The 15,986-nt window shown below is 43.2% G+C and overlaps 1 protein-coding gene across 1 annotated transcript in view; it reads right to left on the minus strand.

Annotated features, from left to right (window-relative positions):
- LOC124720211 overlaps positions 1 to 15,986 on the minus strand; it is a 116,462-nt gene that overhangs the window by 77,266 nt on the left and 23,210 nt on the right. Inside the window, exons 4-5 of the mRNA XM_047245534.1 lie at positions 10,754 to 11,008; positions 4,970 to 5,212 (exon numbers count right to left, since the gene is read on the minus strand). Coding sequence (XP_047101490.1) covers positions 4,970 to 5,212; positions 10,754 to 11,008 — 498 coding nt within the window. The remainder of the gene's footprint in view (positions 1 to 4,969; positions 5,213 to 10,753; positions 11,009 to 15,986) is intronic.

Below are 15,986 nucleotides of genomic sequence, written 5' to 3' on the forward strand. Positions count from 1 at the left end.
CGACAATGGTGATCTGACAGTACACTTCCTGCACGTAACATAGCTGCTGGAAGCGACTGTAATGCCAAACCAGTAGTTACACGTCTAGTGTCAGAAGAGCAAGAGCAAACTGCCGTTTGACACGCCCCCTATGCCCCCCCCCCCCCCCCCCGTTTCCCCTAAAAAAAAAAATTACAGCAACTGTCTCCCCACACTTGATTTGTCAGGCTTTGGTATGTTGTGTCACTTTGTCCCCCCCTCCAGCTAAAAAGAAAGAAAAAAAACTCAACTCAGTAGGATATCCTCACCAGCAGCTGCTCTTGCGGTCCCTCCCTCGAGCTTCCCTTGAACTACAGTTTCCAGCACTGATTCCCGTAATATGTCACAAACCGTCTACATCACTTAATGGTTGACCCAGTGCACTGTCCAAGTGGCAGGATGCCTAACAGCTTCCAGCACCAACAAAAATTTGATTTTCAATATATAATTTCACTACTCCACGAATTTAAAATTTTAAAATGCTATCGTAATCTACTCCCTTCAGTGCATAATCTTACACTACATGTTTACCACAATAACACAAGTAATGCAATTACAAACTGTGCGTACACCTCTAAGTGGCGAAACTCATGGCATGCACATTATCCAAACTACACGTATCCAGTGTTTGATAATGAGAGGACTGGTGACCTTCAACAAACTTTACAAATAATTTAAAACGTGCGCTACTGGTTCTCTCTACTGAATCCACAACACTGTTAATCAATTCTTGTTCCCACTGAATCACTGCGCGTCTTCCTCTTTCCCTATTCGATCTACGCCTCTCGTCTTCAAAAGTCTCCCGTAATAGCACCGACAGAGAATTGTGCTTCCGACACGGATATTCTTGAATATTTTTTCTGTCAGCTACTGTTTCTTTTTATAGTATGCCCTTTTGCTTTGTGCAATCCTTGCTTCTGTATCCATCTTACAGATTTATCTGTCTAATTTCTGAGGAGGCAAAATTTATCCGTCCATTCGAGAGTCTCCTGCTGGAGTTCAGCATTTAGACATCCGACACATCTACCAGACGGACGTACCAAGGTACGAGAACCGGACGAAAAGTGCGAAGGCAGAGGGGTGCAGGGAGATAATTTTTACTGGCGGGAGACAAATACAGTTGGACCCGTTAGTGTGCAAAGAAATTCTACATTGTGTATGGCATGTTAAAATAAATAAATGTTTATGTTGGAAAACTTTTAATTTTTACTTTCAGGAAGGCAAGACAGTACAAAATGGGATTTTGTGTACCTCAGGCTAAATTAATATCGGCACTGACCAGAGGAATCTAACCTTTTGTTAGAGTGTACTCAAAAATAGATAACATCAAATAATTGCAGATAAGATGTCATTACACATTTTGTATCTCGCACTCTGTGATTTCATTTTTGGCTACCTGATGGATTTAAGGTGAGGACACGATTCGGCAGTCAACGGGAATGGGTGCGGCTAAGAACAGTTGCAATTCTGTTGGTCAGAAGAGGGATCAAACAGTAAGTCATCGGTCCCATCGGATTACAGAAGGGTGGGGAAGGAAGCCAGCCGTGCCCTTTCAAAGGGACCACCCCGGGATTTGCCTGAAGCGATTTACGGAAATCGCAGAAAACCTAAACCAGGATTGCCGGATGCAAGCTCAAACTGCCGTCCTCCCTAATGTGAGTCCAGTGTAATAACAACTGCACCAACTCACTCTGCCTGTAATACTGTCGATGGTGTAAAACCAAAGCTATTGTTCCCACAATATCTGAACAGTTAACAGTAACACTTATTAGATTATCAAAAAGTCAGTATAAATTTGAAAAGAAAATAAACCATGGAGTAATGTAGATAGAGAGATAAAAATTGACACACATGCTTGGAATGACATGGGGTTTTATTATGAAAAAAAAAAAAAAGTATTGCTAGACGCGTGAAAGATCTCTTGTGCGCGTCGTTTGGAGATGATCGTGTGCTCAGCCGCCACTTTCGTCATGCTTGGCCTCCCACGTCCCCAGACCTCAGTCCGTGCGATTATTGGCTTTGGGGTTACCTGAAGTCGCAAGTGTATCGCGATCGACCAACATCTCTAGGGATGCTGAAGGACAACATCCGACACGCCAATGCCTCACCATAGCTCCGGACATGCTTTACAGTGCTGTTCACAACATTATTCCTCGAATACAGCTATTGTTGAGGAATGATGGTGGACATATTGAGCATTTCCTGTAAAGAACATCATCTTTGCTTTGTCTTCCTTTGTTACGCTAATTATTGCTGTTCTGATCAGATGAAGCGCCATCCGTCGGACATTTTTTGAACCTTTTTTTTTTTTCCCTAATAAAACCACATGCCATTCCAAGCACGTGTGTCAATTTGTACCTCTCTATCTACATTATTCCGTGATTTATTCAGTTTTCAAATTTATACTGACTTTTTGATCACCTGGTACATCTCCAATCTCTGGAATGCTTAGGAAAAAAAAGATAAAATACAAAGAGCAAAAGTTATCTACAACTTGTACAGAAACCAGACTGCAGTTACAAAGTAGGTGGAATGTATTCACAGTTACAAATACAGATAACCATTAGCTGTATAACAGATAATGACAATGACAATTTGTGCCGGACCAGGACTCTAAACCAAATTTCCCACTCGTCTACCCATAGATCCATTATGTATATTCCTGTACACGGGAGACATTTTAGGTGAATGACGCTTGCTGATGCTTCCGGATAAATACGATATTGCAGTGCAGTGCCTGTGTTCTTCAGAAGAAGAGTGCAGTGCTCCTTCAGACAGTTACAAAGAATCAAAGGGAAGCATCGGTTAAAGAGGGAGTGCGACAATGATGTGCCGTCCCCCTTCCCGCACCCACCCAAAAACGACAAGCAATTTGAGAAGGGAATTAAAGATCAGGGACAGGAAATAAAAACCCCGAGGTTTTCTGACAACATAATACTTCTGTCAGAGATGGCAAATGACTCGGAACATCAGTTGAACAGTTCGGATAGTACCTCGAGAACACGTTACGAGTATCGACAGAAGTAAAAACAGTGGTAATGACATGAAGTGGACTTAAATTAAATGATGAGAGAATTTGATTAGAAAATAGTAGTAATATGAGTGTTCTTATCTGGGCAACAAAATAACTGACGACGGCAGCAGTAGAGGAGATACACAATTCAGATTGGCAACAGAAAAAAAAGCGTGTATGAAAAAGAAATGTTTGTTAATGACTAATATAAATTTTAGTGGTAGGAAATCTATTCCGAAAGAACACTACTGGTCATTAAAATTGCTACACCGAGAAGAAATGCAGATGATAAATGGGTATTCATTGGACAAATATGTTACACTAGAACTAACATGTGATTACATTTTCACGCAATTTGGGTGCGTAGATCCAGAGAAATCAGTACCCAGAACCACCACCTCTGGCCGTAATAACGGCCTCGATACGCCTGGGCATTGAGTCAAACAGAGCTCGGATGCCGTGTACAGGTACAGCTGCCCATGCAGCTTCAACACGATACCACAGTTCATCGAGAGTAGTGACTGGCGTATTGTGATGAGCCAGTTGCTCGGCCACCATTGACGAGACGCTTTCTGTTGGTGAGAGATCTGGAGAACGTGCTGGCCAGAGCATCAGTCAAACATATTCTGTATCCAGAAAGGCCCGTACAGGACCTGCAACATGCGGTCGTGCATTATCCTCCTGAAATGTAGGGTTTCGCAGGGATCGAATGGAGGGTAGAGGCACGGGTCGTAACGCATCTCAAATGTAACGTCCACTGTTCAAAGTGCCGTCAATGCGAACAAGAGGTGACCGAGACGTGTAACCAATGGCACCCCATACCATCACGCCGGGTGATACGCCAGTATGGCGATGACGAATACACGCTTCCAACGTGCATTCACCACGATGTCGCCAAACACGGAGGTGACCATCGTGATGCTGTAAATAGAACCTGGATTCATCTGAAAAAAATGACATTTTGCCATTTGTGCGCCCAGGTTCGTCATCGAGTACACCATCACAGGCGCTCCTGTCACTGATGCAGCGTCAAGGGTAACCGCAGCCCCGGTCTCCGAGCTGATGGTTGTTGTCTTGCAAACGCCGCCGTCTGTTGACTCGGGGATTGAGACGTGGCTGCACGATCCGTTACAGCCGTGCTGATAAGATGCCTGTCATCTTGACTGCTAGTGATATGAGGCCGTCGGGATCCAGCACGGAGTTCCATATTATCTTCCTGAACCCACCGATTCCATATTCTGCCAACAGTCATTGGAACTCGATCGACGGGAGCAGCAATGTTGCGATACGATAAACCGCAATTGCGATAGGCCACAATCCGACCTTTATCAAAGTTGGAAACTTGATGGTATGCATTTCTCCTCCTTACACGAGGCATCACAACAACATTTCACCAGGCAACACCGGTCAACTGCTGTTTGTGTATGAGAAATCAGTTGGAAACTTTACTCATGTGAGCACGTTGTAGGTGTCGCCACCGGCGGCAACCTTGTGTGAATGCTCTGAAAAGCTAATCATTTGCACATCACAGTATCTTCTTCCTGTCGGTTAAATTTCGCGTCTGTAGCACACCATCTTAATGGTGTAGCAATTTTAGTGGCCAGTAGTGTATTTATGGGGAGTGTAGTCTCGCACGGAAGTGAAGTGTGAATGATAATCAGTTCGGGCGAGAATAAGAGGTGCTACAAGAGAATGCTTAAGATCAGATCGGTAGATCGAGGAACTCACAGAGGTGCCGAATTGAACAAGGAAGTAACAAATTTCGGACGGGATGAGCCGCTGTGTGTCAAGAAATTGTCAATTTGGTAATATATGGAAGTGTGGGGATAAGAACTGTATAAGGAGACGGGTTCAAAGTAGGCATAGGCTGCAGTAGTTAGGCAGAGACGAGGCGGCAAGCCCGGGCAGACTAGTGCGGAGAGCTGCCAGTATCCTTACTTTAGCAGAAACCTTCGCAGCAGGTGCGGCAGCTCTAGGCGCAGACACGGCGTGCCGGCCGGAGGCGTCCGGAACCGATTCGCCGACTTCCGCCGGAGCCCCGCTGGTACGCACCGCCGCCTCAGCCGCACCCTCGCCGCCCCCGCAGGAGACTACTACAGACGACACGTCTGGGGTGCTCCGCTGGCAGTCCAGGTCCACAATGTCCGCCTCTTCCTCCTCCTCCTCCTCCTCCTCCTCTACCTGGAGTAAAGACCACACGATGTAGTGCGACACACTTTTCGGTCACACCGTTATCTTTGCTAGCTGAGCGACAAAACTCAAATATGCCACCTGATAGACACTGAAGCACCCAGAAGAGGGGGAATGAAATGAAACTTCACAGGGCGAAAGGTTACGGGTTTTCGTATCGACTACTGACGACTGTCGTCACACCATAGCTACAGATGAATTACGATTCTGCACTAGCCCAAATGCCCACTGTTGGCAGTGGTGACCCGAGGCGAGGTCCCGTTCTTCTGATGTTTAGGAGAGAGACAGTGTCGTTGCTCCCGGTGTCACAGTCCGGGGAGCCGTCGGGTACGACTTCGCGTCACAGCCGCTAGCGATCGAGGGAACCCGACAACACAATGGTATGTCAAATACATCCTAAATCGTCGCATATTACATCTTGTGTGACAGTTGTGGAAACACTTTTCAATGTGGCAATGACACATAACTTTTTGAATTGTCTGTGTAACGTTGGGATACTCCCGTGGTCATTAACATCCCCATGTCCGACTCCAATAGAACACGTATGAGACCATATCGAATGTCAATTTGGTCCCAGTGACAGTATTTGGGATATTAAAATATAATTAGAACAGTTGTCAGACAGCTTGCCTCAGGTTGGGATAAAACAGCTTCCTTAGCCCATTTTCAAAAGAATCGGTGTCTGTGTCTAGCGCACTTGCATCTACACAGGTACTCTGTAAACCACACTTATGTGCCTGGCAGACGGGCCACCGAACCACCTTCACAATAATTCTCTATTATTCCACTCTCGAACAGTGCACAGAAAAAACTAGCACTTACAACTTTCCGTGTGAATTCTGATTCCTCTTATTTTATTAAGGTAACCATATCTCCCTATGTAGGTCAGCATCAATAAAATATTTTTGCATTTTGAGGAGAAAGCTGGTGACTACAATTCCACGAAAAAATCTTTCCGGAATAAGAAATGCCTTTGTTTTAAAGATGTCCAGCCCAAATCCTGTATCGTGTCCGTGACACACTCTCCCCTGTTTCTCGACGATACGAAATGTGAACTTGCTCGACATACTCCGTTAGTTCTACCTGGTAAGGAACCCACACCGCGCAGCAGTATTCTAGAAGAGGACAGACAAGCATATTGCAGGCAGCCTCTTGAGTAGATCTGTCACATTTTTTAAGTGTTCTGCCAATAAAATGCAGTCTCTGGTTCACTTTCGCTTCAGCATTTTTTATATGTCCTTTCCAATTTAAATTGTTCACAACTGTAATTCCTAGGTCTCTAGTCGAATTTATGACCTTCAGATTTGATTGATTTATCATGTAACAGAGGTTTAACAGATTCATTTTAGCATTGTTCTGGAGGACCTCACAGAGGGTAAATTGCCAGTTTTCACACCATACAGGTATCTTTTCTGAATTGTTTTGCAATTTGTTTTGATCTTCTGCTGACTTTATTAGGCAATAAATGGCACCACCATCTGCAAACAACCTAAGATGACTGCTCAGATTGTCTCCCAAATCGTTTACATAGATAAGGAACATCAAATGGCCTGTAACACTACCTTGGGGAACGCCAGAAATCACTTCTGTTTTACTCGATGACTTTCCGTCAATTACTACGAACTGTGACCTCTCTGACAGGAAATCACGAATCCAGTCACATAACTGATGCGATATTCCAAAAGCACATAATTTCACTACAAGCCGCTTGTGTAGTACAGTGTCAAAAGCCTTCCAGAAATCCAGAAATTCGGAATCAATCTGAAATCCCATCTCAATAACACTCAGCGCTTCATGCAGGTAAAGAGCTAGTTGTGTTTCACAAGAACGATGTTTTCTAAACTCATGTTGACTGTGTGCCAATAGACAGTTTTCTTCAAGATAATTCATAATGTTTGAACACAATATATGTTCCAAAATCCTGCTGCATATCGACGTTAACAATGTGGGCCTGTAATTTGGTGGATTATTCCTAATACCTTTCTTGAATATTGGTGTGACCTGTACAACTTTCCAGTCTTTGGGTACGGATCTTTTGTCGAGCAAACGGTTGTATAGGATTGTTAAGTATGGAGCTAATGCATCAGCGTACTCTGAAAGGAACCTAATTGGTATACCAGATGGACCACAAGACTTTATTTTATTAAGCGATTTCAGATGCTTCACTACTCTAAGGATATGTACTTCTAAGTTACTCGTGTTCTTGGTTCGAATTCTGGAATGTTTACTACTACCTGTTTTGAGAAGGAATTTCAGACAGCTGTGTGTAGGTGGCGGAACACCATACTGGTAAGTGGGTTCATATTGCCAAGCTGCTCGTATATCTGAATCAAATTTGCAATTGCCAAAATCACACCACATACCCTCTAAATCCGCTAAGTTTCTGATACAATTAAATTTTCCTCAAGACACTTTAGTCTCGTCTTTATTTACAATGGTGATGGAAGATGGAGAAATGAATTAAAATTTGTGCCGTGGCCAGGACTCAAACCCAGGTCTCAAAGAAAATTTAATTGTACCAGACCTACAGATCAGCTACGCTCGAGGCATGATTTCCGCCATTATGTGCAACACTCACGTGCTATACTGAAGCGCCTCGGCAATAGAGATGATCTAAAAAGGGGAAAGCAAGCAGAAGGTATGAACTGAAGCTTGTGTTAGGGAGGCCATTGGACTAGGGCCATCCTTGCAGCTGTGCTGGTGTGGTGGCTAGCATATCTGCCTAGCAAGCAAGGAGAACTGGGTTTGAATCCCGGCCGTGGTACTAATTTTAATTCATTTCTTTAGCTTCCATTATTTCTGTTACATTTCATTTCATTTTGTTTCCTTCTCCCTTTCAGAGTGCCTTTTTTTTTGTCAGGCACTGTATTTTAACAACACATTTCATAGGCAGTTAGGAGCACGAACAATATATATGTATGACACGACCTAATAACCCAGAAGATTTTAACTACAGTTAACTACAATGTATGCAGATGCCAGCATTTAAGAGAGGAGAAGAAGAGGGTCACAGATGCCAATTTTTCAGCCAATCACTCGACATTTAAACGGGAGCGAGGATACTATTCGACAGTGTCGGCAGCCGTGTATGAACCAGGGTCAGACAGCATCAAGAAAGAAGCAGTCGACCTACAGAGATGACAGAATACGAGGACCGAGCAATCGTCAGCGAGGCACTCTCGGCCCCAGATTCGTCATTATCGTCAATCAGACTTGCAACTCGTGCTTCAAGGATGACTGATAGGCAGGTCACAGAAAGTGGTCTGAACTCAGAGCACCCCTTGTGCCGATTACCACTGACTTCTGCTGTACACCGAGCAGCCCATCTGCAGTCGTATCGAGCACACTCGGCCCGGAATCTCACTCACTGGAGTAGAACTGCCTCCAACAATGAGTACCGCTTCAAACTGAGCCCCAATGACCACAAAGATGTATGTGGAGACATCCAGGACAGCACTGGTATATCAACCTCACTGTTGCCCAACAACAACGATTAATGCTCCAAAGTGCCATTACTTTTCACAGAAGGACCCGTTTGGTCGCCATTTGTGGCACCCTTACAACAAAGCGGTATGTCGACGATATTCTACAGCCCGTTTTCTTGCCCCAAAAGGCAAGCCATCCCAGCTAACATTTCAGCAAGATAATGCCCGTTCGCACACGGCGAGAGTTTCTCCTGCTTGCCAAACCCTACATCGGCCGACAAGATTGCCGTATCTTTCCGCAATTGGGAACGTTCGGGGCATTAGGGGCAGGGTCCTCCGACCAGCTTGAGATTCTGACAATCTGACACAGCAACTGGAAAGAATTTGGCACGATATCGCTCAGGTCGTCCAACATTTGTGTCAATCTATACCGAGCTAAATAATTGATTACCTAAGGTCGGAGGTGGGCCAGTGCATTATTGACTTGCTCAATTTGTGAAGCTCTTTCTCTTAAACAATCATCCCATTTTTCTGAAACTGTAATTATTTGTCTGTACATATACATAACACCTACTGATATCCATCCCATTCGGATAATTTCTTTGTGATGTGTCCTTTTTTTTGTCTTAGAGTGTATTTCAACTGAGTGACATCATAATGATAAACACCAATGGAGTAAAGCGTGTAATGAAATATAATCAAAATGAAGAAAGTGTATACAATTTCGAAATAGTGGCAATTCCAGCACTGTCCATGATGCATTAACTTATGTTTTAGGAGCAAACAATGAAGAATAAGAGTGGGTGTGCAAGCTGCTCATACGCCTTTGTCACAATTTATTGCTTACTTCCCTGATGTTTTCATCTCAGTTGCCACTATCCTTTTTACTGCCTTCATAATTAATACAACATTCTGTGTCAATCAGTTTCCGCTCCATACCCACGTACACAGATGAATTAATTTAACACAGTTCAGCTGAAGTTTTGTCAGAATCACATCACAAAAGACATCGATACATGGCATCTTTTTAAGATTCCTACACTTGTAGTGTAGACTTGTTGACAATATGAAACGGAAGACAAACATCCTGTTTAATGCGCATTGCTACACAAAATTTAAAAATAAGAAAATATTTCACACTGTAACTCTGTGAATAGAACTGTTGTTTTATATTAAGCTCAGTATTAATGTGCTGCCAAAACAACACGGTTTTAATCTAGTTTACATCATCACATTTCAATAACGTAACTGAAAATTTTAAAGCTGCACATTACTGCTGGTAGAATAGCTGTCTTTCCCACCTTAGCAACAAAAGGTAAATATTGGTATTTTGGTGTCGGTCGGTCGGTTTGTGAAGATCGAAGGGACCAGACTACAAAGGCCATCGGTCCCTATTTCGGTGTATTTATGGCATTTATGTAGCAATTTATTTACACATATGTATTCTTTGTCTGTGACAATGCAATACCAGCTTTTTCACATGAGGATGAGCACCTTCTAACTGACAGTCAGCAACCACCAGAAGGTGGCATCCACATTGTTACAATTTCCTTTGGGCCTTATGGCAGGAACAACACAATATCTGTTCTCTGTTCATTGCAAACCAGGTCTCTATTGTAATGTAAAGGAAAGGTCAGAATTTCTCATCCCTGCAAATGATAAATATTGTGCTGATGAGTTGGCTACAGCAATTCTTTGTAAACAGAAGATGAATACAGTGTGATCTGACAAGTCTGCTAACAAAAAAGTATTAGAACAGAATTTTCTTAAATTTAGTTGATAAACTATTTATGTATTTATTTTAGAAAATTAAAATTCCTTAGTACTGATGTTAAAGCGAGAGAAAAATAAATTTGCTCAAACAAAACCTTTTACGAAATTTTGCCAAACAGAAAACAAACCAATTATTGCAGAAATTAGTGGTGACTGCTTTGACTGACTAACCATAAAATAAAATATTCCCACACAACAAAAACAATGAGTCCTCTGGCAAGGTCTCATTTGTTCATTTGTCATAGCCACACACACACACACACACACACACACACACACACACACACACACACACACGTGCACGCATGCTACACAATCAAAGCAGTCAGGTTACCTTGGGTGCAGACAGCAGGTCCGAAGCCTCGCCCTTGCCAGGTACCCAGATGGGCCCCTCGCCCCCCAGCTGTTGCAGGATGGCCATCTCCTCGTCCGTGGCCCCCATCGCGTTCTGCAGCTCCTGCAGCCCCACGGAGTCGGCCACGGGGTACGGCACCGCCGGCAATCCGACAGGAGATGCATCCGGGGGCACTTCATCCGCACTGATACCCACCGCGTCGTCCGCAGTACGGCTGCCCAGGACCTGCATCGACTGTCCGACACGAGCTACCGTCAGCGACACAGCCCTTATATAAATTTACGTGTGGAATGTGCAAGCAAAATCAAACTGACAGGAGGGGGACAGCGCTGACCGAAGTGGTATTTGGGTATCTGGAAGCAATGTGCACAAATATATCTAGAACCGCACAATAAATAAAGTCTCACATCTTACACAGTTTTGCATACATTCACATATTCACCATTACTGTGGAATATTGGGTTCATTTAACAAGATGAGGAAGGTCTATTCACTTTTTGCTGCACACTTTTGCTGCAGGTTTCAAACATACTGTTTCGTAAAAACACATTTGAACCGTGGTAAAAATTGCTGTTTTGAAGAGCGCGCCGTAGCACGTAGTGTAAGCAGTCACCCTCCGTTTCTGGCAGTGGCATCACTGTGGCAATCACAGCTTTGGCGTCTCCCTCTGGTGGGAAAGGGGAAAGGCTGCCTGTTCACATGCATTTAAGGGGCGCTATGAGCTCTCCAATGGGTCAGTCTCTCGTCCCCAGCTTGCTAGTCTGTCTCTCGTCCGCATCTGTTAGGCAGTTAGTGTCTGTCTGTCGTTCGGAGTGCTAGTATGTCTGTCATTCGGATCAACCTTTAAAGCCGGCAAAATGAGAGTCTTTCCACTCCGCCAGTAAGAGAACTAAGTGAGTGGTCGCCCGGTCGGGGCTTAGTTCCTGCATCTGAGTCTGCGCGTTAGGCCGCCAGTCTGCTCGAGTTTGTTCAGGCAACAGTCATTGGCGGTTGGATCGATCGGTTGGTCGGTCGCGCACTGAGACACGAGATGACTTGTCCGCCTTGAGCGTCGGCGCATGTGAGGTCCCCACGTGAGTCCAGTGGGCCGCGCCGTATAGTGAGGGGTAGTGACTTTGTGGTCGAAACGAGAGCAACAGGAGTCAACCCACGGCATCGGTCTGGCCGGTGCGAGCTGCGACGCCGTGAGACGGGAGATCGGCGCGCCTTCCTGCGTCCGTTGAAGCGGCTGGCAGCGGACGGTTCGGGACAGCGATTTGGGGGTGCTGAGCCAGGTCTTCGAGAAATCGCACTTGATTAGAAGTTAAGTATATTGGTGATATGTTGTTTGATTTACTCTTCTTAAATTCTACTTGTTTTCTTGGTGAGTTCACCAGCCGTTTTGCTTTGGGGTCGTCCCACCATTCTTCTCCGTTTGCCCACCCGCGGGAAGGAGGTTGTTTATAAATTGGGTGGTCCGTTTTTCCCTTGTGGAGTAGGGGCGGGTTAGAGGAACCTGCAGTTCGGGTAGTTCGGTAATCTTCCTATCGATCTACCGTACGTTAGTAGCTGCCTCTGCCATGTTTGTTGGATTTGCTGTGTTAACAAATTTATTGCTTGGAGTGCAACGGCCTAATACATGAAATATGTTTTGATCTTTGGAAACTTTGATATTATTGTCTATGATCTTCAGAGGAGGTATCTGTGTACTGTGGAGCATCTATTGTGTGGCCAACCTTGTAGAATTTTATATAAGATTGTTTTTCATGGGCTTTTATTCAAACGATCATTTTAGTATATAAAGTTGCCACCCTTTCACAGAAAGACTTTTCTTAGAAGTTAAAATCAAGTTGCACCTTCAGTGGCAAGGTTAATATTTTAATTGTTAGTGTTTTGTACCATTTCCATCCCTCATACGGGGGTGCATAGTTTGTGTGCTTGTGTCAATTGTTAAAACTCTTAGTTTAAAGTTATCTGGTGTGTTGCAGATTTGCACCAGTGTAGTCTTTCAGAGGCCGTTGTGAGCAGTCGTAACTACGGCCGTGTCAAAAGGGAGCGGCAAGATTCTCTGCCCGAAAGCTCATACAGTCAAAACTTTTTTTTTTCTGCCTCTGAATAAATTCTAACTTTGATATTTAGAAGGTACCTTCTGATTATAATTTTAAATCTGTTTCTTTTAAAAAATGCTTCTAGGCACTATTAAAGTGAATAAAATTCCCATTTGTTAAAAGGAATTTGGTTATGATTTCATCAGTTACTCCCTAGCAACTACTTCCATGCTTACATAGTGTTATTAAATGTGTTGATGAATCACTACTAAATAAAATAAATTCTTAAGAATATTCTTTGAAAATAAATCATGGTTCAACATTATAATTAAAAAAAAAAAAAAAATGCTCAGTAGGACTGGCCGTCATATACTCCCTATATCACATACCTACACAGGTCTGCAACAGTCATACAACATACATTTGCAAATATCAATGTAAACTTAGATACCGTGGGTATTAGTGAAGATCGGTGGCAGGTTGTACGGGACTTCTCGTCAGGTGAACACGGGGTTACAAAGACAAAATCAAATAGGGGTAATGCAGGAGTAGGTTTAATAATGAATAAAAACAATAGGAACGCGGTAAGCTACTACGAACAGTGTAGGGAATGCGCTATTGTCACCGAGATACACACAAAGCCACCATCCACCGTAGAAGTACGTGTTTAAATGCCAACTAGTTCCACAGACAAAGAGATTGAAGAAGTGTGTGATGAGATGAAAGGAATTGCTCAGACAGTTAAGGGAGACAAAAATTTAATAGTCGTGGGGGACCGGAATTCGATAGCAGGAAAAGGAAGAGACGGAGAAACAGTAGGTAAATAGGGACAGTGGGAAACGAATGAAAGAGGAAGCTGTCTGGTAGGATTTTGTATAGAACATACTTTAATTGTCACTAATGCTCGGTTTAAGAATAATAAAAGAATATTACATATGTGGATGAGACCTGGAGACACCAAAAGGTATCTGACTGAATATATAATGGTTAGACAGAGATTTAGGAAGCAGGTTTTACATTGTAAGTGATTTCCAGGGGCAAATGTGGACTCTGACCACAATTTATTGCTTATGAACTGTAGATTAAAATTGAAGAAATTGGAAAAAAGGTACGAACATAAGGAGATGGTTAAACGCAAAGAACCAGAGGTTGCTGACAGCTTCAGAGGCAGCATTACGCAATGGTTGACTACAACAGGGGAAAAGGAATACAGCAGAAGACGAAGGGATAGCTTTAAGAGCTGAAATGGGGAAGGCAGCAGAGGGTGAAATAGGTAAAAAGGCAAAATCATGTAGGAATCCTTGGATAACACAAGAGATACTGAATTTAATTGATGAAATGCGAAATTATAAAAAATGGAGTGCATGAAGCAGGCAAAAAGGAATACAAACATCTAGAAAATCGGACTGACAGTAAGAGCAAAATGGCTAAGAAGGAATAGCTACAGAACAAATTTAAGGATTTAGAAGCATATTTCACTAGGGGAAAAAAAGATACAGCCTACAAGAAAAGTAAAGGGATCTTTGGAGAAAGGAGAAACAGCTGTATGACTATCACAAGCTCAGATGGAAAACCAGTCCTAAGCTAAGAAGGGAAAACTGAAAAGTGGAAGGATATAGAGGGTCTATACAAGGGAGATGGACTTGGAAACATTATTATAGAAATGGAAGTGGACGTAGATGAGATGGGATATATAATACTGTGGCCCTGGGAGTAGACAACATTCCATTAGAACTACTGATAGCCTTGGGAGAGCCAGGCCTAACAAAACTCTACCATCTGGTGAGCAAGATGTACGAGAGGGGCGAAATACCTCAGATTTCAAGAAGAATCTAATAATTCCAACTCCAAAGAAAGCAGTTGCTGTCAACTATGAAAAATACTTTACTACCAGTTTAATAAGTCACGGATGCAAAATGCTAACACGAATTCCTTACAGATGAACAGAAAAACTGGTAGAAGGGGACCTCGGGGAAGATCAGTTTGGATTTTGGAGAAATGTACGCACACGCGAGGCAATACTGACCCTACAACTTATCTTAGAAGATAGGTTAAGGAAAGGCAAACCTACATTTTGCATTTGTAGGCTTCTGACAATGTTGACTGGAACACACTTTTGGAAATTCTGGAGGTGGTAGGTATAAAATAGGGTTGTCAGAAATTTTCCCTGAAATCGCCCCGATTTCAAGACAAGTTTTAGCATTTTTTCCCTGACAAATTTTGAGATCTCAAGGGTCAGTAAAGACACAATTTGACAAAAAAATGTAAGGACCTCCATATTTCTCTCCCGTGTGAGTGAGCACCCACACCAACATCTTTTGTAATGAACTGTTTTTAGATGGAGAAAGAAAGTCAAATGGTACGTGTGAGTCATTAAAACCACTGTTATTTTATTTCAATAAAATAAAAACTCTTCTGGTGACAAAATAAGCATTTCCTTGGAGTCGCAAGACAGATTTAAAATTCCTTCACCGACTTCAAAAATAACCTCAGAAAAAAAATAGGCCTCTCAAAAGAAGTGTACAAAGCAGGGCAGAGTTGTGTACACCAACATTATAGGTGACCAGCAATAAAATATTGGTTCTACTATAGTCATTATTGTCGGTTATTCGTCACCGCGTTACATCTATTATTTTATAGATATTGTGCGATTTTTCTTTCGAGAAACATATGAGTAGATAGCGTACACACCGTCAGAAACTACCACAATTTTTTCTTCTTATCGTCCATACTTTCTCAAACATAAATTATTTTCAACGAGCAAAAATGTACTAGAATAAATGTCTATAAAACACCGCACTGTACAATGTACTTGTGGTGAGGCAGTCACAATTCCTGAAATCCGCCGCCCGTGGCCTGCCAAGGAGCACCACAATCCCAGGTTCTCGGATAAACCACAAAAATTATCCGCATTATCCCACACGCGAACAGACCCGGACCGCAGGCAGATCGGCGAGACTAGATCAGACGGGCAGTGTTTTCACATTTGTGGGAAACAGTGGGCTTCAGATCGGCAGGCCCCATCTGTTAGAGATACCGGCAGAAATGGCCTGCGATTTTGGCCCGTCGTGGAAGTCCACTCGTGTGGCCACCCATTCACGTGTCGCAAACACTGTATCCATGAAAGAAGGCTGCAGTGATCAATCAGTGCAACAGATAACTTGCAGAAATACTCCGAGAATCAA

Source organism: Schistocerca piceifrons, chromosome 11, assembly GCF_021461385.2.
Source record: "Schistocerca piceifrons isolate TAMUIC-IGC-003096 chromosome 11, iqSchPice1.1, whole genome shotgun sequence".
Lineage (NCBI taxonomy): Eukaryota > Metazoa > Arthropoda > Insecta > Orthoptera > Acrididae > Schistocerca > Schistocerca piceifrons.